The sequence below is a fragment of the Uranotaenia lowii genome, chromosome 2, assembly GCF_029784155.1.
Source record: "Uranotaenia lowii strain MFRU-FL chromosome 2, ASM2978415v1, whole genome shotgun sequence".
Taxonomy (NCBI): domain Eukaryota; kingdom Metazoa; phylum Arthropoda; class Insecta; order Diptera; family Culicidae; genus Uranotaenia; species Uranotaenia lowii.
The window spans coordinates 25,900,867-25,925,622 of NC_073692.1; the positions used below are offsets into that span (position 1 = coordinate 25,900,867).

General features: G+C 35.9%; 1 protein-coding gene across 2 annotated transcripts in view; it reads right to left on the reverse strand.

Moving 5' to 3' along the window:
* LOC129745562 (transcription factor hamlet) overlaps positions 1–22,612 on the reverse strand; it is a 339,108-nt gene extending 316,496 nt beyond the window's left edge. For both annotated transcript variants that reach the window (XM_055738699.1, XM_055738702.1), the window contains exon 1: positions 21,743–22,612. In XM_055738699.1, coding sequence (XP_055594674.1) covers positions 21,743–21,779 — 37 coding nt within the window. In that variant the 5' untranslated portion in view covers positions 21,780–22,612. The remainder of the gene's footprint in view (positions 1–21,742) is intronic.
* Positions 22,613–24,756: the final 2,144 nt, after the last annotated feature.

Here is a 24,756-nt window from a genome sequence, read left to right on the forward strand (position 1 = left end):
TGGGATATGAACCCAAAGTCACCACCCCAGGCGGCTAGGGCGTACCTAATTCCGATGCTAAAGATGTTTGTTTTCAATTTTTATTTTACGAAATATCATTGGTGAAGTTTCTCGACACTTGAGCCTGTTTGCTTTGCACTCTTTTTTATGACCTACAACGCGCCTAATGAACCGCGATGGGTAACGAATCAATATGGCGGCGGTCGTCGAGAAACGGATGATAAATTTAATTGCTTTGGAAGACGAAATTTCTCCATGGCGTGCGGGAACTGTGGAAGGTGGATATTGCTTCACAAATAAACATCAGAATAAGTGCACACTGCCTGCACACGATATTCAATTACTCGGGATGGACCGTGTTGTCGAATGTGTGATGTGGCTGTGTTGATGGTTAAGCGTTTTTATGACTTTGAACTCGTTTAGATCAGATCGGGACAGCCCACGATGAAATTATGCGGCAAGTGTTCAAGTAGGTATTTTCTGTTGGAAAAAAGTTATCACGCGGAACCGAGACGTCTTTTCGACTGTTAGCTTGAGCTAACCCAGGTAAAAAATCGTTCTTAATCGGATTGCTACACCCAAAATTCAGCCTTTACTCCAATTATGAGCTCTCAATATTACAACGTCATTGGCATAAGATGTGAACTCTAACTGCGATGATTCGATTTGAGACCACCGACATTAACCTTCCAGCGCAACCGCATTGCGTGTGACTGAAGGAAACAAAATAAAAACATTTTCATGTCAATGCTGTGCGTGTCATTAGGAAAACTACAGAGAAAAACGCATTTCCTTGTTTCAAACCACCGGCCAAGCAGCTGTGTGTGTGTTTGTTAGCAGGCAGTAAGAAAGCAAAAAATCGGTTTCTCGTGAACAATTCCTTTTTCCATCATAAGAAAATTCTTGCAAGCGCCTGAAGGCCAGCACTGTGCGTCTATGACAATGAACCCGCGTTCTCTATCTGGCTCAGGTACACTGGTGAAGCTGTCGGATTAGATTGAGTCGATTTGGGGTCATTTTTGAATTTCTCAAACCTAGAGTGTCCATTTCCCGGCCATTTTAGCGTTCCCGGGAATCGGGAAATCTGACGATCCTTTTCCCGGGAATTCCCGGGATCCCGGTAAAAATTGAAAATGAAGATTTAAACATGAAGATCTTAACCCTCTACTGCGTACGAGTTCTTACCAATATGGTATTTTTTAATTTAAGGTAATACCTAGTATTGAAAAACATTTCAAACTTTTTTAATGCCTAGAAAATTCAATAAGAAAAACAAACACCCAAAAAAAAGCATTTCAACAGACAAACTGGTCTGATTCTAGATGCAAAAATTTGAAATAATTGAGAAAGATTTCGCACAATCGATATAAGTTAGTTAGCTATACTTCAGGTTATTCATCAAATATCGTTAATTTTCAGATAACTATCCATTTGTTTTACAATATTTCATTTTTTTGGTGATGATTTTGCTACTGTCAGCAGCATCCGAAAGGGGTATTCTAAATGATGAGTGTTGCAAAATAGAACATTCAAAAGCTCTCCATAGCGTTTCATTATTGGGATTGTTTGGTTTAGTTGAGGCTCTTTGTCGTTTCCACTTTTTTAATGTATTAACCAGATCCAAAAAAAATATATTTAAAACTAAGCCTTCAAGGTAGAACTGGTAGAACTATCATTTTCCTTGCTCAATCTGATTCATTTTTTTCCAATTTAGATCGTGTAAATTTGTAGTAATTTTTGTGACTTCGGGAATTCCCGGGATTTTTTAAGCGTTTCCCGGGATTCGGGAATTCCCGAATTTTCCTTATTCCCGGGAATTCTCGACCGGGAAATCCCGGGTAGGACACTCTACTCAAACCCTGGGGTCTAAAAAGCTTCGTTTCGGTTCAAAACTCATCCATGATTTTTTGCAGAATTTTTAAGTAACGTTTACATGAGAAAATTTGAACTTTTAGGTATGTATGGGAAAATTGAATATTTCGTACTGAAAAATATCATTTTAAAAAAAAAAAGACAGACACCATCTTAGCCGATTTCGGCTTTACAGACTGAATAAATTACGTGGACAACTTAAGATTAACATTTAAACACCCAGTACCGAGATGGGAATCGAACCCATGCCATCAGTGGACCAGCGATAACCGTCTTACCACGCTATCCACTCGACCACCGAGGACGCACTTTTTGTTTCTTCTGTGACAGCTGGTGGTTTTTGTGCCAATTTATAAATTCTCTCAAGGAAATTTTCCGCTGAACAACTTTGTCGAAGACCATAACTTCATATCTTATTAGGCGAAAAAGTTATTAGCTATTGAATAGGGGCATTGATGATCAATAAGTTTAGACTGGTAGTGGTACTGCCTTAGACTCGAACACCCAAGCAAAATGATGCATGACTGCCACATTCAACCGAAACAAGAAAAACATTTTATCAGGGTGGCCACAACTTTCTCATTTTGAAATTCCCGGTTTTTTCCGGTTCTTCCGGTCAAAAATTCAAGGTTTTCCAGACTTTGATTGTCCATATTCGTCGGCATATAGCAAAATTGTTGTTTCATAACACTCAAATCATTGAACACTTAGATTAATTCGATCCTATTTTAAGGTTTTCATCACTTTTGATGAAAATAATAAAAGACACATCCTATACAAAATCGATGTGAGTTTTTAAATAATGTTAACAAAAAAAAATTAAAATTCTTGTGTTAAACAGGACTTTTCAATCAATCATTCGTCATATGATACTCTATTATTTTATGATAAGTTACAGATACAGGGCTAGAAGCGACCACGAGACAAAAAAGTAGGGAAAATAGATACCGTCAAATGGGGCATCATGCAACAGCGGGGTTCGATGCAACATTTATATAACACTACATTAAATCAATTTTTTATTTAATGTATTGTAATAAAGTTATCTTTTAATGGTCACAAAATGATGATGACATAATTTCTCACATCTTCAGTTAGTTTTCTTAAGTTTTTTATTTTTATGTGAAATTTGAAAAATCCAGCAATAAATGTACAAATTTTAACATTTTTTTATGTCGAAAAAAACTTTACCCAGAATGACGGATCGGCTTGATAATATTACCTACAAACTTTTTACTGGTTTCCTCATGTTATACCAACATTGTTGGTGTAAAAATATTTTTCGAACAATCACCCAATTTTTTTAAATAAATATTTTTAAAATTCCGTTAGGTGTCTGGGGTTAAATGCAACAAAATGCAAATCAAAGAAATACCTTGTAAATCTCGTTTCCATGTGTTGGAATATGAATGTTTTGCATCACGCGTTTGTAAACATTGGAATTTCATTCATCCAAACATTTATTTTAATGATTTCAGCTTTTAGTATTTTTCGTAGTATTATTTAACCCCTAAATGTATGCAGCATCTTCATTTTCAGAAAAAATGTGAAAATTAGTTATTACAGACCCAAACACTACTGCAATTGGTGTTGTCATGCGTAATGATCTTTTAGGCCTCGCTAATATATTAAAAACTATAAATTTTCGTACGTGTTCATAAGATTTTTCATTAAAAACAAAGTTTGTTGCAAGTTACCCCATTTTCTAAGGAGGGTAAAAATCGCATGTTTTTAGAAAATTAAAAAAAACTGAAGAAACCTATAATTTTTCTAACTACGCCAATTTGATACCCCAGCATCCTTAAAACTTTTGATGCATAAGATGTGGGATTTATTGTGAACATAAGTTTTTTAGAAGCCATTGAAGTTGAAAATTGTTGCATGTTGCCCCAGTTGACGGTACTTTTAAGTAAAATTAGGGTAAAAATAGTCCAAATCAAGTCGAAAAGTAACTCAATAGTGATTTCAAAAATTCCTATAGAACGATTCCAAGGCAATTGAGCTTGTTGAAAATAAGTTTTTAAAAGGCTCTTGGCCTCACAGATAGACACATAGTCTCATAGGCATATGTTGGACAAAAAAGAACATTTTACATATATGAGTTTTGATGATTTAAGAATAAGACTACAGAATCCAGTTCTAAAACACCAGTTGAAGAGAACTGGAAGATCGTACCCGAAGGCATACGACAACTGAGCCTGGTGGAAACTTCGAGTTTATCACTCTGTTGTGTTGTGAGCCTACTTGGTTGAATGATTCAACTGAATCAAAGCCATCGAAAGATTCTTTTTAATTCAACCACGTTAAATGAAAAGTTCATATACCGGTATTTCGATATCAACTTACTACCTTCTTCAGTGAGCGTTTTCGATTTATAATCGATAATCGAAAACGCTCACTGAAGAAGGTTGTAAGTTGCTATCGAAATACCGGTATATGAATTTTTCATTTACCGTGGTTGAATTAAAAGAATCTTTCGATTGCTTTGATCCAGTCGAGTTTATCCATTTTCTTTAAAAAACCAAATCTACAAATTTTCCAAGTTCACCTTACACCCAAATACCCAAATCAATTTTTTTCCAAGCCACTAACACAGTTGAAGAAAAGAAGACTCAAATTAAATAGAAAAAGTTTCACACTCGAGATCCACAAATGTACTGAAATAAGAAACTAGCACATGTTTGACAAAAAGTTTAAGAATAGACGCGAGGTTAAAATTTTGCACAATATTAGAAAAAATTGACAGATAAATAAAGTAAGTCATGACAAAACAATTAGAAGATCCTCATAAAAAAGTGACAACGCATTGATACAAGATTGAAAATAGCTTCACAACAGTAGGGTAAGTGTTCCTAATGTGGCATGTGTACCTAATGTTAACATACTGTTCGTTTTGCCTGTTTTTGAAGTTATTTTTCACTTATCACAATTATCAAAAAAATGATAATGTAAAGGATCATGTGAACTTTCATTTTACAAACAAATTAGCTTTCTAATTCACAAGATTTTTCGTAAAAGCCGGATTGTTTCCAAGAATGTCCAAATTGAATGGAATTGTTAGCAAATTTCTTAAAAAACACCTGTTTAGAAATAGAAGATTAAAGCTGAATTTGTCAACCGATTTTTTTTGAATTTTTTTGTCGGATTGTTTTTTATCATGATTTAAGTAATAAGTATATTAGAACGATGTTTTGTTCGTGTAAAAACTAAAAAAAAACATATGTCCACAATTAGGAACACTATTTCAACGGGTTCCTAATTATGGACATAGTCAAAGTTTTCCAAACTATATCAAAGTCATAGAATGTATTTGAAATAAATTTGATTGAAAGAATTGTGTTTTAACATAATTTTCAACGATCTGTTAAAATAAACTGTTTTGAGCTAATAAAACTTGTTTTTTTAACTTCAGTATATCTCAAAGCTTAAAATGTTGAAAAAATATTTTCGCCAAGTTGTAAGGAACGCACCTTTAGCGACAGAGAAGGAAACCATCAAGTAACAGAGAGCATCTTAACGAGAACAGAATCGAAAGGAAAAATTAAAAAAAATCTCAATAAAATACGTTGTATACCGTCTTTTGGGGCCTCATGCAACACTTTTCAACTGCAATTGCTTCTTAAACCCTAATGTCCATTGGTAATCCTACCGTTTGTACAGCAAAAGTTTTAAGGTTAATGGGACATCAAATTAACGTAGTCAGAAAAATAATTGGTTTCACCAGTTATTTTCAAATTTACATAACATGCGATTTTCACCCTTCTAAGAAAAAGGGGTATCTAAGTTGCAAAACCTTTGTTCTTAATGAAAAATCAAACAAACAATTTTGAAAAGTTTTTGACATATTTGTGATGTCGTTACGCATAAAGCACGATCTGCAGTTATTTAAGATTTTGTTAGAATTAAAGTTTTCTTTTTTCTTTTAAAAGAAAGCAGAAGGGTGCTGATGCATTTAGGGATAAATAATACTACAAAAATTTTACATCATATTCTAGCATATGGAAACAAGATTTAAACTGTGAATCATTGATTTGCATGTCGATGCATTTTAGCCCAGACTGGTAATGGAATTTTAAAAATACTTATTTTAAAAAATTAAATGATTGTTCGAAAAATATTCATACACCAACAGTATTGATGTAGGATAATAAGTTCCATATAAAGTTTGTAGGTAATATCACTAAGTCAATCCGTCCCATTGTGTAAAGTTTTTACGGCATCAAAAATGTAAAAATTTTGATGTTTCGAATTTTCTATGAGATTCAAAATATTCATAAAATTCTGTCACGATGTGAGAAACTATGGCATCATCGTTTTTTTATCATTAAATGATAATTTTAATCAATTATATCAAAATAAAAGTTAAATAAGTGTTGTGGTACCCAAATGTTGCATCTAACAATGCTGTTGCATGATGCTCTGTTTAACTGAACTTATTTGTATCCATTTCAATGAATTTTCTACTTTTTGAAATATAATAAATGAATCCATTGGAAAAGGTAAAGTTTGAATTTAAATGAGCTCAATATTCACTATTTCCTTCAAAACTAGCGTAAAGGAATATTGTGTAGGATTTAAAAAGTTCCTATTTCCCTATTCATATTCCAAAAACGTTGTTATATTTATAAAAAGGTGAGTTTTAGGATTTTTCTTTTTAAAGTATTAAAAAAACAGACCCATATGCAAAATCAGGAACAAAAAGTGTAATATGTGGGTACGCGGATGCATTTTTCCTCATATGTTAACATTAGGAACACCCAGATGTTAACATTAGGAACAATTAGTGCCATATTAGGAACATCGACAGACTTTATAAAACATGATATTTTTCGTAAATTAAGGCTTGAAATGATTATTTCAAACCAAGACAGAGTTCAGAAAAAAATTTGGAATTTAGTTACCAAAAAATTGTATATCTAAGTATTAAAGATTCGGCGCAATAATATCAAATCTAAAAACCTCTGACAAAATATAGCGAAATTAGGCTCATTTACCCTATGTTGACCGAATATTGACGAAAGACATACATAAGCTTAGTAAAAAATTAACGAAAGATTCAAGGTAATCACACAAAAAAGAGCAGAGATTTTACTAGGATAAACTTCAACGTAGAATATAATTTGTTAATTCAAAACTAACTCAAAGAACATTTGCTAATAACAATGAAACATCAAGCCGAATTTAAAAAAAAAAAAACAATTAAATAATTTAAAAGATTTTATGAAATTTTAGAATTTTTTGTTAACTTTGACAAAACGACTAAATTTGTTTTGGAAACTTTTCAGAAGTTCCTCAGAACACTGTAGAAAATTCATGAAACAACCTGCAAAAAGGAGGAGAGTGGAGATATGTATAACTGAAAAAGGTTTTGAAATAATCAATTGATACCATGCTATCTTTAAAAGGGATAATGTCTATAAATATGCAAACTTTGAATAAAAAAAAAAGATTTAGTTTTTTCGATTCGATTGAGTTAATTTTCACAAGTTTACCTCACATTCCATTCAATCAAAAACATTTATAGCATGGCAAATATTACCTGCCATGCCATTTTTAAAAGTTCTATTTTTTTTCCATTTTTCCAATACAGCACTCGTTTTCATCATGACATATACAAATTTTTGGAAGCTTTTAACACTTAAGTGTGGTAAGTATCAGATTTTATAATGATTGTTGCTTTGCGAAGTTTACAGCATCGACGTTGCGAAAGTGTGTTATTAACATATCAATTTTTGTTTAAATTTTCCAACCAGAAAATGATCAAGTTTTAGCCATATATCAAGACAAAACAATCAACTTCCTTACTGGATCTAGTCATTTATCCAATTTCAATCGTGTGAATTTTCTACAATCTAAATGAAAAACTAGCGTTAAACCTGATACTTACTACGTGCCTTAAAACGAGTGACATAAATCAAAATTTTAAATAATGAGATTTGTTTTAAAATTAGCTCTGTTGTAAAGTAATAATTAAAAAATGTGACTTTAGTTACCAAATTTCAAAATAAGTAACATCTGAGTGACCAGTCTGAAAAAAGTGACAAAGTTACTAAAAAGTGACCAACTTCTAGACCTGCAGATACCAAATGTGTTACTACAGCTCACAAAATCCTCGTCTCTGAGAATTTAAAATTATTCTGAGGGCGCCTAATCATTTAGCTCCCTCTTCACTAAAAATTCAGTAAAAGTTTTAAATTTTATTTATAATAGAAATCTTACTTAGTTTTCTAATAGTTATTATTATTGTAATTCATGCAATTCTCTGCTAAAAGTTAACTTTTAGACCCTGAAAACCAGGCTTCCGAAAAATACTGTCAAAAGCCTGCTGAAAACATTGTCGAAATGCGATTATTTTTCACTACAAACTATTTTTTGCCTGCAAAAATGAGGTCCACGATCTTCAAGATCAGAAATTTTCAGTCATTTGGCAGAGTCGTTAACTTGTAGTTATTTGTAAGATGCACTTCTTACAGGTCAATTCATGGCTTTTCAAAGGGCGTTTTCCAAATTTGCATAAAAATGTATTTGCCACTCGTTGCAAAACTCGTTTTTTCAGCACTCCAGGTAATTTATCCAACTTGGCAAGCCCTGTCGGATAAATTTACGTCTCGTGGAAAAGAAATAAACTTATTGCGATTTGTCGCAATGAATATTTAATAGTTTCATCAAACAGTGTTTGGTGTCTTTTTTTGACAGTTTTGAGGATTATTTGACAGCATATCAAAGTTTAAGATATAGACAAAATTTAAAACATTTATTCAATCCAGATTTACCCACCGTTTTTTTTTAAATTTTGAACTAAGAAATTTCAGTTTCGAAATGAATATTTTAAAAATCTTCAAAAGGAATACAAAATTATGATATCTAAATTTATTAAAATGAAATCAGATACGATACTTCAATTAAAATAAGAACCATTTATTTGATTGATACTCGAATTAAACTACCTTTACTATTAAAAAATCTGAACTTCAGAACCCATGAATTTTAAGTTCAAGATAAAATTTCAATATATGATGATTGAAATTGCATATTTTGAAAGAAATTAATAAAGGAACTACATAATTTTTTGTAGAAGCCTTTAATGTTTACAAAAAAAACATTTTTCAATCCTCTACTGCATACGACCCCATATATGGTTTCGACTTTTTGCGGCTGTTACAGGTCAATAAAAATGTTTCAAACAAAAAAAAACGCTCAACATTTTTATTTATCATTCAGTAGAGGATTAGCTGTGTTTAGCAGAAAAATGTGGATTTCATTTCAGTGAAAAAAGTAACATTTAAAAGTTCAACATATATTTTTATTCAATCAGTTTCTTAGGGTAAATGAAGAGTTAATCATCGTAAATTTTATTTTCGTGAAATTATTTTATCGGCTATATCGGTGAAAATTTAAATTCTTTGAGAAAGAATATTTAAGAATTGAAAGATTATAGACTTCAAGGTAGTAGGCCCGTGAGGAACAAATCGATGAAATGTGATGAAAAGTTTTCAAATTAAAATTACCCTTCCGCTCAATTTTCAACATCTTTCATCTTATTCTAATCTTCTATCCGTCTATAATCTTTCAATTCTGAAATATTCTTTCTCAAAGAATATAAATTTTCACCGATAAAGCCGATAAAATAATTTCTTAGGGTAAAAATACGAAAATTATCTGTTCCGGTTAATGATAGTGTTATAATGGAAGAATTTTCAAAGGAAATTTCTTGAATTTTATGTCAATTTTCGTTCTACTTACCTACTTATTTCAATTTTCGTCACGAATCAGGTCAGAAATCAGTTTATTCGAAATTTTCAAAAATTTTCAAAGAAATCTTAACATATTCAAGCTTTAAAAATTATAAATTGAAATTTTCTTGATAAATTCTGACCAGTAATCGAAAAAAGTTAATTTTCCCAACAATGCGTTTGATAAGAGATGGTTTCCTTTTAAGTAAACAAATTTTCAGCGATTTCTAATTTATTATTATTATTAAGCTACAAAAACTCCGTGCCGTACATAAAGATGATTGATTGTCTTGAATATAACTCCTAAATTAAACATTTGCCTGGAAAATTATGATATTGGCATCTTTTTACATTTCCAAATCGGCAACAAAAAGTTCTGGATTCGAAATTTAACTTTAGTTTGCTTGTTTTATATGATTGGTGGATTTTTTAAATTATTGTAATGATGTGCGATACTTGAACAAATTTTAAGAGACTTTTTTAGTTTCTCATCTCATTCTTAGAGGCAGATTTGAACTCTAGGTTGTGGTAAAATTAGAGTTCTTTTTTTCAATTTAGTGGTAATTGTAGAGAAATCAAGGTAGTAAATAAATTTCAAACCTTATGATATGTTTCTTAAACATTTTTTGAACTGTTGAATACTAACTTGGAAATTGAATTTTGAATTTTGGGTTGAATCTCTGATCTTGGAACCAAAACTGAATTTCGGATCCTTTTGTTAATTTTCCCGGTTTTGGGTCTGAATTCCCGGTTTTCCCAATGCGATTTTCAATTCCCGGTTTTCCTGGTTCTGTGATCACCCTGGAATTTTAATTAATCAAAAAAAATATATAGTGAGAATCGAACTCACTGCAACATTCTTATCCCGGCTCACCAGTCCGATGTCTTACTGGTGATTCGGTCAACATACGAAGGTTTATTGTCATAGTCATTCTGCCACCGCCGATTACCAAAAAACGCGCTGCATTAGCCGTCTGCCGTTTGCCGGGGTTTTTTTTTTAATCCTCCTCGTTCCATTTTTTTTTTCTAATGCCGATCTACATACACACACAGCGCTCGGTACATCATTCAACAATATACTTGCTGGCTGATTGTTTCCATCCTGCTTTGTCTTGTGATAGGATATGGGATATGTTTTATTTGGTTTCTTTCAGACATATGCGTTGCGGTTGCGCAAGGAGGACAATGCAAGTTATTGAAAAGCTTGTTAATGCCGGTCCGGCATAGAATCGTATACCGATAATTTCACCTCCAAGGAAGTTCATCATTAGAGAAGAGTCTGATTTGTAAGGTCAGTGACGGGCGCATTTTGGACACATATTTAGTTAGCTCCGACCGGCATTGAAATTTTGCAACCCCTTCTTTGGGTGTACATAGTACTTTAGCATAAAATATTCTTCTCTAAAGCATTAAAGTCCTCTGGACAATGTTCATGCGAAGTAGCAATCTATCACTCCCATCAGAGAATCAAACATGAAATTCGAAAATCAATCTTCAATTTCATTAACCGCAAGTCCAAACAACACTTCTCGGGAGAACACCATTAGGCACCACCACAACAAATTTCTCAGAATGAGTCCACTCGTTCTCCGCCGGGAAACGTGCAATTCAAGCGAACTACGGGTTGTTCCAGTCAGTTCCGAGATACAGCTCTTCCAGCCCCAAGAAGAATGCATGACATCACGCCAGCCACATCATAAAATAGAATTATCCTTCATAACTACTTTGAATAACGAATCACGGAATCGCTGAATATCCACGCACTCTAATTTTCCATCGAAGTGCAAAAGAGGAAAAACCCTTTTTTTGTACGCTTTCTCCTATCACACATCGGGTTGGTCGTTTGTCGTCTTCGATGTGCACGGAAAATCGATATCTCACATCAACAGGACATGTTAGCCACAGACTGTGGGGCCCTCGAAAATGACAAAGTGCTGCAAATGTCGGCGCAACTGCAACAACCAACCCACGGAACCTACCACGTTTATCTTGGGACATGGAAGAGAGTCCTTAAGACTACCCCTTGGCTGCACATTAGCGAGAAATGGTCTTTGCCATTCTCCGCGCTTCAAGTCTGGCCCCGCCAACAGCATTGGTAATGTCATGCTATGTAGAAGGATGTCGTGCATCGGCGGCCGCATTGTGTTCATTAAAATTCATAAAAATCATCATAATCATTAAAATAAATTGTTTTAAGTTTACCGCTCCCATGGTGCATGGTTTTTTACCTTCTTACTACTCAACAATCCTTACGTTTGGTTTGACTAACGGTAGGCTTGATAAGATCCTAGAACCATGTGCGGATGAAGCTCAGCGAGAAAATGCGGATCCTTAGCACTCGGTTTCCTTTTTTCATGCCATCATCATCATCATCATCAGCATTGTGGAAATATCATTTAGTGGGGGCATAAAAAATGCATTGGAAATGTACCTACCTCGTTCCATTAGATTTCGAGGAATAAGCGATGCATTGCGATATTCTTAATTTCTTTTTATGAATCCCTGGAAGATTCTTGATTTGAAATCATAAAATTTACCGTTGAAATTATATTACATGCTTTGAATTTACCACCCATGAAACGTCATATCAATTACAACAGGGCTGACTAATTATTCAATTCCTAAATGACAAGAAGTAACCACGCATTCCACTTAATAGTGGGTTTTTGAACTGTATCACCTGAACTTTATTGACCAACCCATGTTTTTAATGAAGCATCGGGCGCTGAATCCGAAAATGAAATTAAAAAAATCTCAGTAGAACAGTTTTTGAGTTATGATCGAAAAAACGAGAAAATATGATTTTTTGGATAAGTAGGAAGGAAAATGTGAGGCTTCCATACAATGTTAATAGCATATTTCGAGAACATGTTGAACAAATGGAACTAAATTTGGCATAGAAAGGTATTCTAGAGCAAAAAAATTTCTATAGATATTTGGTACCACTCCCTCCTTACAATGAAGAAAAGAAAAGGGGAAAGGGTCTTCTTTACAATTTGTTACATCACTTGAGAGCTTGTCAAGCAAAAGGAGTCAAAGTTGGCAAGGAGATCATGTGATACGAGAAATGGTTATATTTATATGAAATCAATACTGATGTTATGAAATCGCTGTGGTACATCTTTGTACCTGAAAATAATCACATTTTCGTAAGTGATGGAAAGAATTAGAGAAACATAAGCTATCAAAGAACGAAAGAACATAAGCCGTAAATATCATGAATTTTTCGTAAAAGATACAACGGCTCACCGGTAGGACTTGAACCTGCGATCTCCGCTTCAGTACAACGGCGCGTTAGCCAATTTCACCACGGTGAGCGTGATGAAACCGGCAAACACGAGCAATCGAGCTCTGCCGATCAACTGCTGGACCTTCTATCGAAACACCATGTATATCCCGCATGTGATCTTTCCTGCTATTGATCTCTCTTGTTTCTCTAACCCAACCCATAAATTTGCTTGCTCGGCTAAAATCCCGAGTCGATGGGTTGGGTTAGAGAAACAAGAGAGATCAATAGCGGGAAAGATCACATGCTATATCCCGCATGATTTTTCGATAGAAGGTCCAGCAGTTGATCGTCAGACCTCGATTGCTCGTGCTTGCTAACGATGAAAATTTATGAAATTTTCAGTGTTACTACCTGATAATGTTTACTTGTGCAACATTTTGTGGCGATCTGTATGTCAACTGGTTTTTGAGATAGCGCCTAATGAATAAGTTTATTGACCAACATGTTTGGGCAGCATATGCGCCATCTATATTGCACACTATGAACTACCGTTTTTCTAAATCCAGGTTATGTTTGTTGACGTTCTTCATTTCTTGGAGCTTGAGCTACGAAATAACTCGAAATTTAATGTTTCATCGAAGTTATGACAAGTTTTGCAGATTGTCCACATTCTACAAGAAAACCAGATAATTAACTTTTTATCACTCCTTCACAGTTTTAGCTTAATGGCACGATTCCAGATCCAATCAAAACAGAGTATTAACTATGAGAAATCTTCGAAAGTGCCATGGAAGGAAAACGGTCGCGTTTGTAGGCATTTTTTGGCATATTTGGCCGTTAACTGTGCCAATCGTTATGTACCAATTATCGATTTGCATATTCCACGTCAGTCAAATTTAGTACTAGATATAATTCTTTTTAAATTTTTCTTCTCGTTCTTCTCTGGAACATTCATTGGCTTTTCAATGAAAAATTTCTGACAGGAGATCCACCAGGTGCTTTACCACTTCTCCAATAACTGAAAGGTTCGGATGGCGCTTTGTTAAACCCCTCACTTCCTATACCTTTATGGAATTAATCATTTTCACTTTTATTCAAATTTTAGCTCACTGTAAGACTCTCCAAGACTTATAAAATGATCTACCACATGAGTTTCGGTCGCATACATTATTTCTGTGGTTTCTCAATGGAACTTTTCAAGATTTTTCACGATTCTGCCCAACCATTTTTGGTTATTTATTTATTCATTGGACGCCATCTCGAAAACTACTTTACAGATCGCCAGAAAATTCGCCATTTATTCACAAATAAAAGTGTTGCATTTTTTTCGGACACAGTCCCTAGGAAGGGAGGAGCGAGGCTACCATACATTTTTTTTGCAGAACTCGAGAACTTATCTGAGAAATGGAAACAAATTCCACATCGAAAAGAGTTAGGACACAAAGAAATGGTTGTTATTATTTGAGACCATATTTTAGGTGTAGCTTAAGAATGGAGATAAAAATGGAGCCAAATTCGATATAAGAGGGTTTTTGAGAAAATGTGTATGATTATCTGAAACACCTTCTTCCTTCAAATAGTATGGGATGGGTAACGGGGGAAGAGGGCGTTCCGTGACAACTTTTTTTCGCACAAATCAATCAAAAGGGACAATATTTTATTGGAAAGGTAGTTTGCGTACGAATAATTTGAGACACCTCTTTTTTCAGGGCGGAGTCGGAAAAAGTGTTATCATGAATCCCTCTAAATTTCTTTGCGAAGTTGCCTCTGTATCTCTATGTTAATTTTTTGTTCAATATCAATGACTTAAAAAGATGTAAAATGTAAGATGTAGAGGCACAGATGAACAGATGTACAAGGAACAAACAAAAAATCTTCAGGATTTTGTGTAAAAATTCAAATGCTCAAGAGCGCCGATGTGGTCTAGCGAATAGGCTGGCGCGAGTCTGGTTTTAGTAAGCCAGGCGTACTGGATTCGATTTCCGGTATCGGCAAGAAAACTTTTGGGTTCGAATCCCAATGGGTGGCCGACAGGTGAGATGTGTTTTCTCTTATAACTGACTATATAATAAGAATCAGTTGCCAGCTGGCCAGGTATATACATGAGTACGGAATACCTGTCGTAGATTCATAACACTGAAAATGTAATGAATTTGAAACGGTTGCGAAACTGATTGTCTCGTTCTCCAAATAAGACTCACACATACACAAAACACATTCATTACCATAACAGTTCACACGAAGCCATGGTGTCGGGTATGTGGCAGGCTTCCGAAAAGTACAGCTTTGCTATGACAGCTTTTTTCTTGCCAAACAAACTGTCTCGGTTTTCCTTACCACTCGGTTCGCTGCTACCTCCGGTAACGAATCGAAACGCTTCGGCTACATCGAACACGTGCGAGAACCCAGGCTGTATCTGAACAATCGGCTCAAAGCATGCGTAGCCGAATATGTTGTGCTTTAAGCTGTAACGAACCCAACCGACATGACAGTTCGGTTTTCATCCCTTCATGCCTCCTGTTTCGAAAATAATTTCATCCTAACTGTCACGGGTGACTGTCGTGCCCATACCGTACCCATGCCCGATCGTATGCGCTGCTGCTCGGTTCGAATAGATCGAACGAGCCGTATATTCACACCGAGCAGCAGCATACGACCGAGGCGTAACGTGATGTGTGGTGCCGGTGCAGGTTCGGCGAAAAGGGGAGGGTGATTGGGGTAATCACCACCCGAAGTAGCTTCAACTCGGCCCGAGCGAATCTCGGCTACAGTCGGACGGAGTAAGTAGTACTGTCATGTGAAATTCAACGCATTGAAAACTGTCACGAAGATTTTCCCAAAACTGTCACGAAGCTCAAAAAACTTTCATACCCACGAACAAACTCTCGCATGAGGTAAAACAAGGCATCGCTGTAGGGGAACATGCCCTATTATGCGCCACCTAAGCGAATCGCTGATTTTCTATCTATTCCACGTACAAATTGTGTTAAAAATGGGTGCAATCGTTGAAGAAAAGAGTTTTCTACAAATGCCTTAGATTTTTTATTACCAAAATTGCTATAGTTGCTTTAAAAACTTGATTTTTAAAAACCATATTCATAGCCACAGAACAAAACTGTGTTGCTAATACGCGCCGCTGTGTATTCAATACGCGCCTAGCAGCCGAACACACCCGAAAGCAGCCGAAGACCGAAAACACACCAATACTTACAGACACTTTGAATGAAAAGAAAATCAAAATGGACTAATCAAAATTTAAAAAAAAATTAAAAGTACATTTTTTGGGCTGAATTCACGCTCAAAACATGGTTTTAGACTTTTTGTTCATTTTCAATAAAAATTGGCCTTTTTGAAAAATAAATGCTATTTTCAGCCTACTTCGATTGGCGCGTTATAACGAGCGCATGGGCCGTGATAGAACATACCCAAAAAAACCATACCATAGCGAGTTCAGTATGATTTTTTAGCATAAAATCATAGTTTAGATTCTCCTCTATCGATGTGTCAAAAATATTGTATTATTCGTTTTTCTCTGCTTGGTGACACCTTATTGAAAGTGTTTTAAAATTTAGATCGAAAGGAAGAAAAACATAAATTGTGAAATTATTACGACACAGGGGCGTTTTAAGGAAAAATTCATACTTGCCATGACCAATCACAGCATTTAAAACCAATTGGTAATCTTTTACAGGCTTAAAATGTTACAGATTCTTCAAAACAAGGGTGGCGCGTATTAGCCACATGGGGCGTTATATGAACTTTTCCCCTACATCGCACGACCGCTCCTTTTAAAACTGTCGGGGAAGAAATATTCGGGAAGCTTTCATCGAGGTGCATGTGCGACGTTCGCAAGACTACTGTCGTTCGCCAGTACTTTTCGGATGCCAGGTATGTGGTGATTTGCATTGAAGATTAGCCGTACTCATGATCTAAAGATTGTAATTTAGCGCATACGGTGGCGAAACTGCAGTTCATCCTTGCACCCATGGTGTATTATCTACATTACATTACAATTTAAAATGCTCTCTTTCAAATAAGCCATTAAAATTGACGAAAAACAGTGCCATCTATTGCTTTATTTGAAACTCTTCAACGGCGCAATAGAAGGCACTGTTTCTTGATAGCTTTTTTAAAAGTGAATATGTTTCGAAGTGTTGTAATGGTATATGAACTCATTAATAAATAAACTTAAATACATTAATTAGATGAATTGTTTTACGGAGCCTACCGAAATAGCAAAAAGATGTACAAGTTCGAATAATAAAATTCCAGAAACCTATATCAAATTTCAAATGCAATCATTTAAACCAACCGAATCAACTTAAGAAATACCTCATTCTCGGAAGGGGTAATCGGATATCATTTTCAAAATTAATTAATCATCATCGTAGTAGAATTTGTTGGTAAATTTATCTGGCTCATTTTACCTTCATTCTTTCTACTAAAAAAGCAGAGGGACCAGTTATTTGATCCAGACGAGTTTGAAATTAACGATCCCACACAGCAATATCTATTCTAGGCTTCTCTAAGCGGGTATTTCCCCGAATAATATCTGTTTCTATTTAGTGCTGTCATACTGTTTGTTTATTCGGACAGTGTTGCACTGGTTTCGCCCTGATGGAGCTCTGCTTACGGACGGTAGCCACCGATAGTTTTGCCAGTGTTACGAGAGAGCGTGTGAGTGAGTGAGGCAGCAATACACTGGCGAGGATTTGTGTTTGTTTTTGTCGGGTTAACAGCTCCACTGAACGAGGGGAGGAAACAAATACGGTATTAATTTGCACATCTGTTCATCTGTGGTAGAGGAGAGTGGAGTATCGAGGGCCATGGGGAATCGTGGCCCACCATCAATATTCCGGATGTGTGTTGAAATTTTCATATCTTGTTAACTCGTGTACGCATCATATATTTCTTTTATTGGATAAGTTAAAAATAATGTACTTACATAATTAAACAACCATCCGCAAATTGCATCGGTGGGAAACCCAAAGTTCATAACACAAAAATTTGTCTATGCTCATGGTCATGGTTTTGTCTTGCTCTTTCACATGGAAAGGGATTTTTTCATGAAAAAACAGTAAATCACTTAAACGCAACTTATTTGCAAATCATAGCTTGTGGGGTATCTTGGGCCACCTATATTTTGGTGGAGGGATGGAGGAAGGACCCAAATAGGCCTGTGGAACCATCACGGAAAAATTAACATTAGCCGTATCCTCAAATCGCACACAAATGACAAAAAAAAGTTACTTATAGGGGAGATAAAAGCATAGTGGCCACCTTAAGAAGGACGCTTTTTTACTGTAGAAAATAGCTATAAATGTGAGTTACATCATTGTTTCGTGTTCGGACACTAAAAAGTCTATTTCCTATCTGGCAAAACTTGAAAAAGTACAAAAAAAACGTTTAAAAATGCATTTTTATATTTTATGCAGAAAGCTGAAAATCAGTCACTTAAGAGGCATAATGAGAACAACATACCCCCCCACCCCGGGGGCAGTATAAGCACCATTAATCGGGGCACGAAGAATGTTTTCTGGCGTAGAATCTAACATCGGATTCAACTTTATAAAGTCAGCAGAATTAAAGAGCTACTACGTGACTTGTTTCATCTAACGATTTGGCCTATTGGTGAAATGTCGGAGAGATAATCAGAGGACTCGAGTTCGATCTCTGGTCTAGGCGATTTTTCATTTACCATTCATAATTGATGTGTTTTTGCACTAAACGTTAAGTTGTAGATCCATCAAACAAAGCAATAAAAAATAATGAATGCCTGTTTGTGGAACAAAAACAATTTACACACACTCATAAATTCTGTTTCTGGTGCTTAGTTTGGCGGATGATGCTACTAGCCCATTATAAGGCAAAAATCACATTAATCGATCATGATGGTAAATAAAAAAAAATCGCTTCGACTAGGAATCAAACTTGAGTCTTCTGATTATCTCTCAGACACATAACCAATAGGCTAAATCATCAGTTGTAATCTAGTCAAGCTGTAGCTCTATAATTCAGTTGATTTCATCGAGTTGAATTCGGAACTAGATTCTACGGCAGAAATTACTCATCGTGCCTCGATCAATGGTGCCCTCTTCGCCCCGAGTAACAAGTTGAAATAGAAACTCGTTTTAAAATTGATTATATCAAAAAATTAAAACTTAATAATGGTGAAAATTGAGAAAAAATGTGTACATCATGTTGCAGTGCGTAAATTATACACAGCAAGAAAAATTCGTGTAAATTTAGATCGAAAACGATGCACGAAAACGGAACATCGATTTTGATGTAAAATTCTATCACGGTGTATTTTTTTCCATGGATGTAATTTTTGAGGCGTGTAAATTTAGATCGAAATCAATGCACGAGATCGGATCACGAAAGCCGTCGTGTAAAAATACACAGGGATGTAAATTTTGAAATTTATTGTCGCAAATATTGATATTTTTGCTAAATATTCAGGTTTTTGGTTTTGTCATTGAATGAATACGCCGCATCTTTCATTTTTAATTAATATTTATTTCCAAAACTGAACATAAAAAATACCATCACGGAAAGCCTCAGGCTGGAATTGTTGCTGAATTCGATGATTCCCAGCACGAAGATGTTTTTACAGATTAGCGTCATCGGTATCCTCGAATGGTTCCGGATGTGGTAACTGTAGCAACTCTCCTTCGAAATAGTATTTTATTTAAAGATTTTACCTTTCTCTTCTATTTCAACTCTCACTTTTCCGACCACACAACACCTTCCGTAATTTTTCCGTACTTTCTCCGCTCAATCAGTTCACTCTTATCCATTCATTCATCTATATTTTTCTCTCTCACAGGCACCACTAAAATTGCGCGAAGAGATGATTGTGTTTTGCACTCTTAGTTTGAATCAATCAGCTTAGTTAATAAAATGCAGTCATTCAAGTCAAATGAATAATCTTGAATAAATAATATTTCATTATTTTAATGTTGTATTGATCAATGTATATTAATTTCAACAATTAGAATTTCATATATTTAAATCTTCATGACATATCTACCACACCGGAACATCAAGGTTTTTCGGTCAGCATCACCAAAAGTTTCTCCGGATAATCACTGTCCGGATATTAGCCACTGCAAAAAATCTGACCTTGCTGCAATGGAAAAAAAATAATCAGTTTCAACCACATTCTTAATTTTCGGTAAACTTACTGCTTTAAAAGGCTCTATAAAAGTGCTGCTGTAGCTACGCTTTTGAAAGACTCGTTTCCGAATCATTTTCTGACTTGTTTACTTTGTGCCCGACGCGCAATTAACTAACTTGAAATATAAAATGGCACAATTTAAATATGTCCATTCAATTTTAAATCAAACAGATATAATTTTACACTGTTTGTGATATAAATTTGATTGATCGGTTGATTTTTGCATGACGCAATGTAAAATTAAATCAAAACAGTTTATTTCTATTCAATTTTTGAAAATATACTAATATTACATCAAAAGGAGTTTAAAATTACAACTTTTCGTAATTACACTCAAGGAAAAATAGATCGCTCTTTTTTTTAGATTCCGTGTACTTTTAGAAATTTTTTGCTGTGTAGTTCAAGATGATTTAACGACCATAAAAGAGATTTTCCAGTGCTTATGTTTACGTCATTTGAGAATCTAGTTAGTTTTTTTTACATTTCTATAAAGATAATAAGGAGATTTCTTTTGGCTTAAAAAATAATACTATAGGAACTACAAAACTGTTCCTCGTAAAAAATTATTTGAGACAAAATGTATTGTATTTAGATAGAGTGGTGTCGAGTTTGCCCTACAATCGGACTTAAACTCACAATATTTCTTACGTTATATGAGTTGATTCATTCTAGCTGTTGTCATTGTGGTTGTTAACAAATATTTATTACAATATTTAATTTATGCCATTCTAATGTGCGACTTTTTGAGTCAAGATTTCAAGTATAGTTTCATTGTGTTGTTAAAAAATGTCCAAGGTATTTCATTCTATTTTTTCTTATGAGCAATCGCTCGAGTATCTAAAGGTTGTTTCAATCCTAACGGTTCGGAAAATCTACTCAACCGAATCACACGGCACTTCTGATTTGAATACTTCCGTTTTTCTTGATCCGCAAACCATGAATATCCTCAAGAGTTTGTTTAAAGAGTAAGAAGGTTATCGTAGCGTTTTACGATCAAGAATAGGTACACAAAAGTTCACAATAATCCTGGCAGCTCGAAATCACTACTGATGGAGCCTTCCCAATTCTTGACGTTCAAGTACATTACCGTACAAAGATTGAGACTACGGATGTTTCCGCTTCTTCGAATTATAGGTATGTGACTTTTTTTTTCAAACCAACTAGAATGGATTTGTTTGGTCCGAAAAAGGGGTGGAAGCCTTCTAGGGTGGTATGGCACTCGAAAAGTCACACAAATGTGCCCGCGATGGGAAAATATTGTGCATGTAAGGAATTGTTGAAGCAATTGATGAGAGGCGAAAAATACGAAATGAGAAGTGAACGTTCTTGAATTTTAGGGGTCTGTGTTCGGTTGAATGCTGGAATCTTAGGACAAATAATTTATTTAGAACGATTTTCAACTGTCAGAAATGTAAATCTGTAGCCAAAATGTTATATTTTTTTCTGTAGTACCTTCCACGCTCCCTCATCAAGGCCCTAAGAGCCAAAGGGATAAATATAAGTGCAAAAATAATCGACCTTGAGTGGACATTGCCAAAAAAAATTGATATTTCAAACTATATTTGATGATAATCTCTGATTTTATTTACTTAATTTTACGTTCGAAAAAAAAATTAACAAACTTGAAAGCGTGTTTTCTCGAAAAAAGGTTTTACTCCGTCATACTTCTTTGGCTCTCAGGACTTGAGACCTCAATTATTACATGGCATTGCAGCTTATGACACTTACCTTGGGCGAATTTCCTGGCTAGTGATTTGGATCTCATCCTTCCGACTGTCGATTACTCAAGTTAACGATAAACACCAATAAAACTGCTGACCTGCACCAGAAAGCCCAGGTTATCACTTTCACTATCCCTGTACCTGTTCACATCAACACACAATCTACGAGATTCCTTTACCACCACACAAAACATGCCATAATTGCAAGATAAATTTCAACAAGTCCCCCAAAGGCACACAAACAGCTCTGCCAAAATATCCGATGCGGAGTATCCTAGCCTATGTGTTCGTTTTTTGCTCACCAGCCAGCTACCTCCACTTTTGCTGAAGTTTTTTCGTCAAAAAAAAAAACAACCCCTACGATCACCTTTCCACAGTCAGAACAGTCCAAAAATGATAACAACCGAACGACCGACTGATACAAGGTGCGATAGTTTACACCACAAAACCACACAACCTTTTTTTTTGCTGCTCCAGCTAGCACATTGTTCTACCACACCTTGCGACAACTTCCTTCTGATCCGCGAAACGCCACACTGGCGTAGTTTTCCGTGAAAATAATCAAGCCAAACTATCGACAACACCAACACTGGCGGGCGCAGTCAAGCGAAGTCGTGGGTGGGTGGCATGGGTTCTGTTGGCTTAACCAGGGTAAACGTGGAACGTCAAAAAAAAGGCGCGCTGAGCATCGTCCTAATCGCGAACCTAAAAAGTCCATCCGCGGAATGCCTACATACGAGGTCCAACAATCCGGCGTTTGTCCGGACAATCGCGTCGCACAGGACGATAGTTTTTCGGAAAATCGCGGACGCACTACACGTTTTACTATACGCTAGCAAGTTTACTCACAGCCACCGGTACAAACCGCACGGTGTAAAGCCGTGAACCAAACTAAAAACCAAATTGGTACCCCCACGTTGCCCGTTTCTACAGATCCTGAAGGGGGACCACCTTAAAAGAAGGGGAAGGAGAACTACTGGGGTGCAGAACCCAACTATTATATCCGAAACCACCAGCCGGATCAGACCGCCGCGGCCGTTAGAAGCTGCACTATAATACCACCTGTAAAAATGGGCAGCCAGAGCCAGGCCACCCTTTTCTCGACCGTATGATGAGTGCCACGCGAAACTCCGGAGGAAAACAAATATGTATGTTCACCTAGTTTTTCTCGCTTTTCGTCCATACTCGCATATCGCACGCCACGCCACCCATAATAATAATAAAGAAAACGCCAACAATTGCAATAAAAATAACAACAATCGACGAAGGATTCTCTCTGGAGCTACTAGAGCCGGTTGTTGGTGGAACTCGCTGAGCTCGTTGAGAATAAAATAATTAATGTTATTATTATATTGGAGAATCGAAAACACACTCGGCGGCAATCTTCGGCCCTAGTCACAACGAACGGCTCATTGGTGTTATGATAGTTTGCTTCCCATTACCTACTTCTAGCAGTCGAAAGTTTAATTTTGTGTGACTTTAAATTATTCGATAGTCGCTTTATGAAATCGTCACTTATGTTTGGAAACCGAGTTTTCAAATGATAGGTAATGGTTTCTAAACCGTCTGCAGAAAGCAGATCGTGGCAAGGATAGCATCGTTGTCTTCTAAACCAACGGTCATGAGATCGAATCTCGGTCGTGGAATAACCTAGCAAACCATAGTATGATGAAGGTTGGCGGTTTTAGCATTAGTGAAACGCTAGGCGAATATATTGTACACCTAAATGATGCAGCACATGCGTGTCGGTCGATGGATCTTTTCAAAGGAACTTAGATTGCACTTGGTGATCCTACTCGTTACTCGGTAATAGGTAACATAATAGATCAACTAAATGGTCGCAATGGACTCTCTCCCCAACAAGATAAAAAAAAACCCGTTTGTTGGGCATTGTGGGTATCGGGTTAAGTTAAGATTCCGGTCGACCTAGTCCAAATTGGCGAGCCTTTCGTTTGACGCCTGCTGTCAGATTTTGTACAGTCACAGTTTCTGGGTCTTCTTACAGCTCGCTCAACTATCGTCCAATATTTGTCGATTGGTATAAGTTCTGGTGTATTGGGAAGGTTCTTATCCTTGGGCACAACCCGGATGTTGTTAGCGGCATACCACTTCACGGCCATGTTGGCTGAATACCAATTCCGGCCAAAACAGCAAAGGTAAATCATGTTTCTTCAGGAAAAGCAGCAAACGCGTTTGAAGAGACTCTTTTACGTAAATTTCCTGGTTGAGGGTCCCGTCTTCAACAAAAATGTCACTTTACAAGCCTCAGGTACAGAAAGCTTCCCAAACGAGATATTTCCTGGTAAACTTTGATAGTTTAATAAGCTTGAAAATGTCTACCACCTTCCCTCTTCCGGTTGCTGTATAAAACTCTTGTACCGGAATCTGGCTGAAGTCTAGCTTAGCGTAAATTTCGTCGTCAATTACCACGCTATCAAACTTTGTCAACAATGTCATATACAGCTTCCGAGATCTTGTTTTTGCCGCAAGGTTTTGCTTTTCATTGCAATTAGCAGTCACTAACTACACTATCTTCTTATATAAATTCGATAGTCCGGATCATGTTAAAGCTTGATGCACGATATTCCCAACTTATTGGCGACATCTCGAACGGAGAGATTGGAGTTTCGCTTGAAAGTGCTAGCTGCGGCTCTCGGATTTCTATTTCCCCCAAATCCCGGCTTCCTCCGGCTTCCGAAATACGTTCCTCGAACACTGTTATTAGTTTGTCGACGGTTGATTACGTCAAATTCAACGATTTTGCCATTTCTGCGTGCGTGTAGTTTGGATTTTCACCACGCATGCATAAAATTTTGATTCGAACGTCCTCTTGATTTGATGCCATTTTGAAAACTAAAGATCTAAAGTCGAAAGCCAAAGAAACATCATTCTACACACACACATACCTACAAAAGGAGGGGTGTTGAGGTTTTTCTTCCACAGGAGAGGGTAAATAGAAAGGATAGCTTATTGAGTCTGTAGGTTCTACTGCGTGAAAAAGACAGGCGACGTCGTAAATTG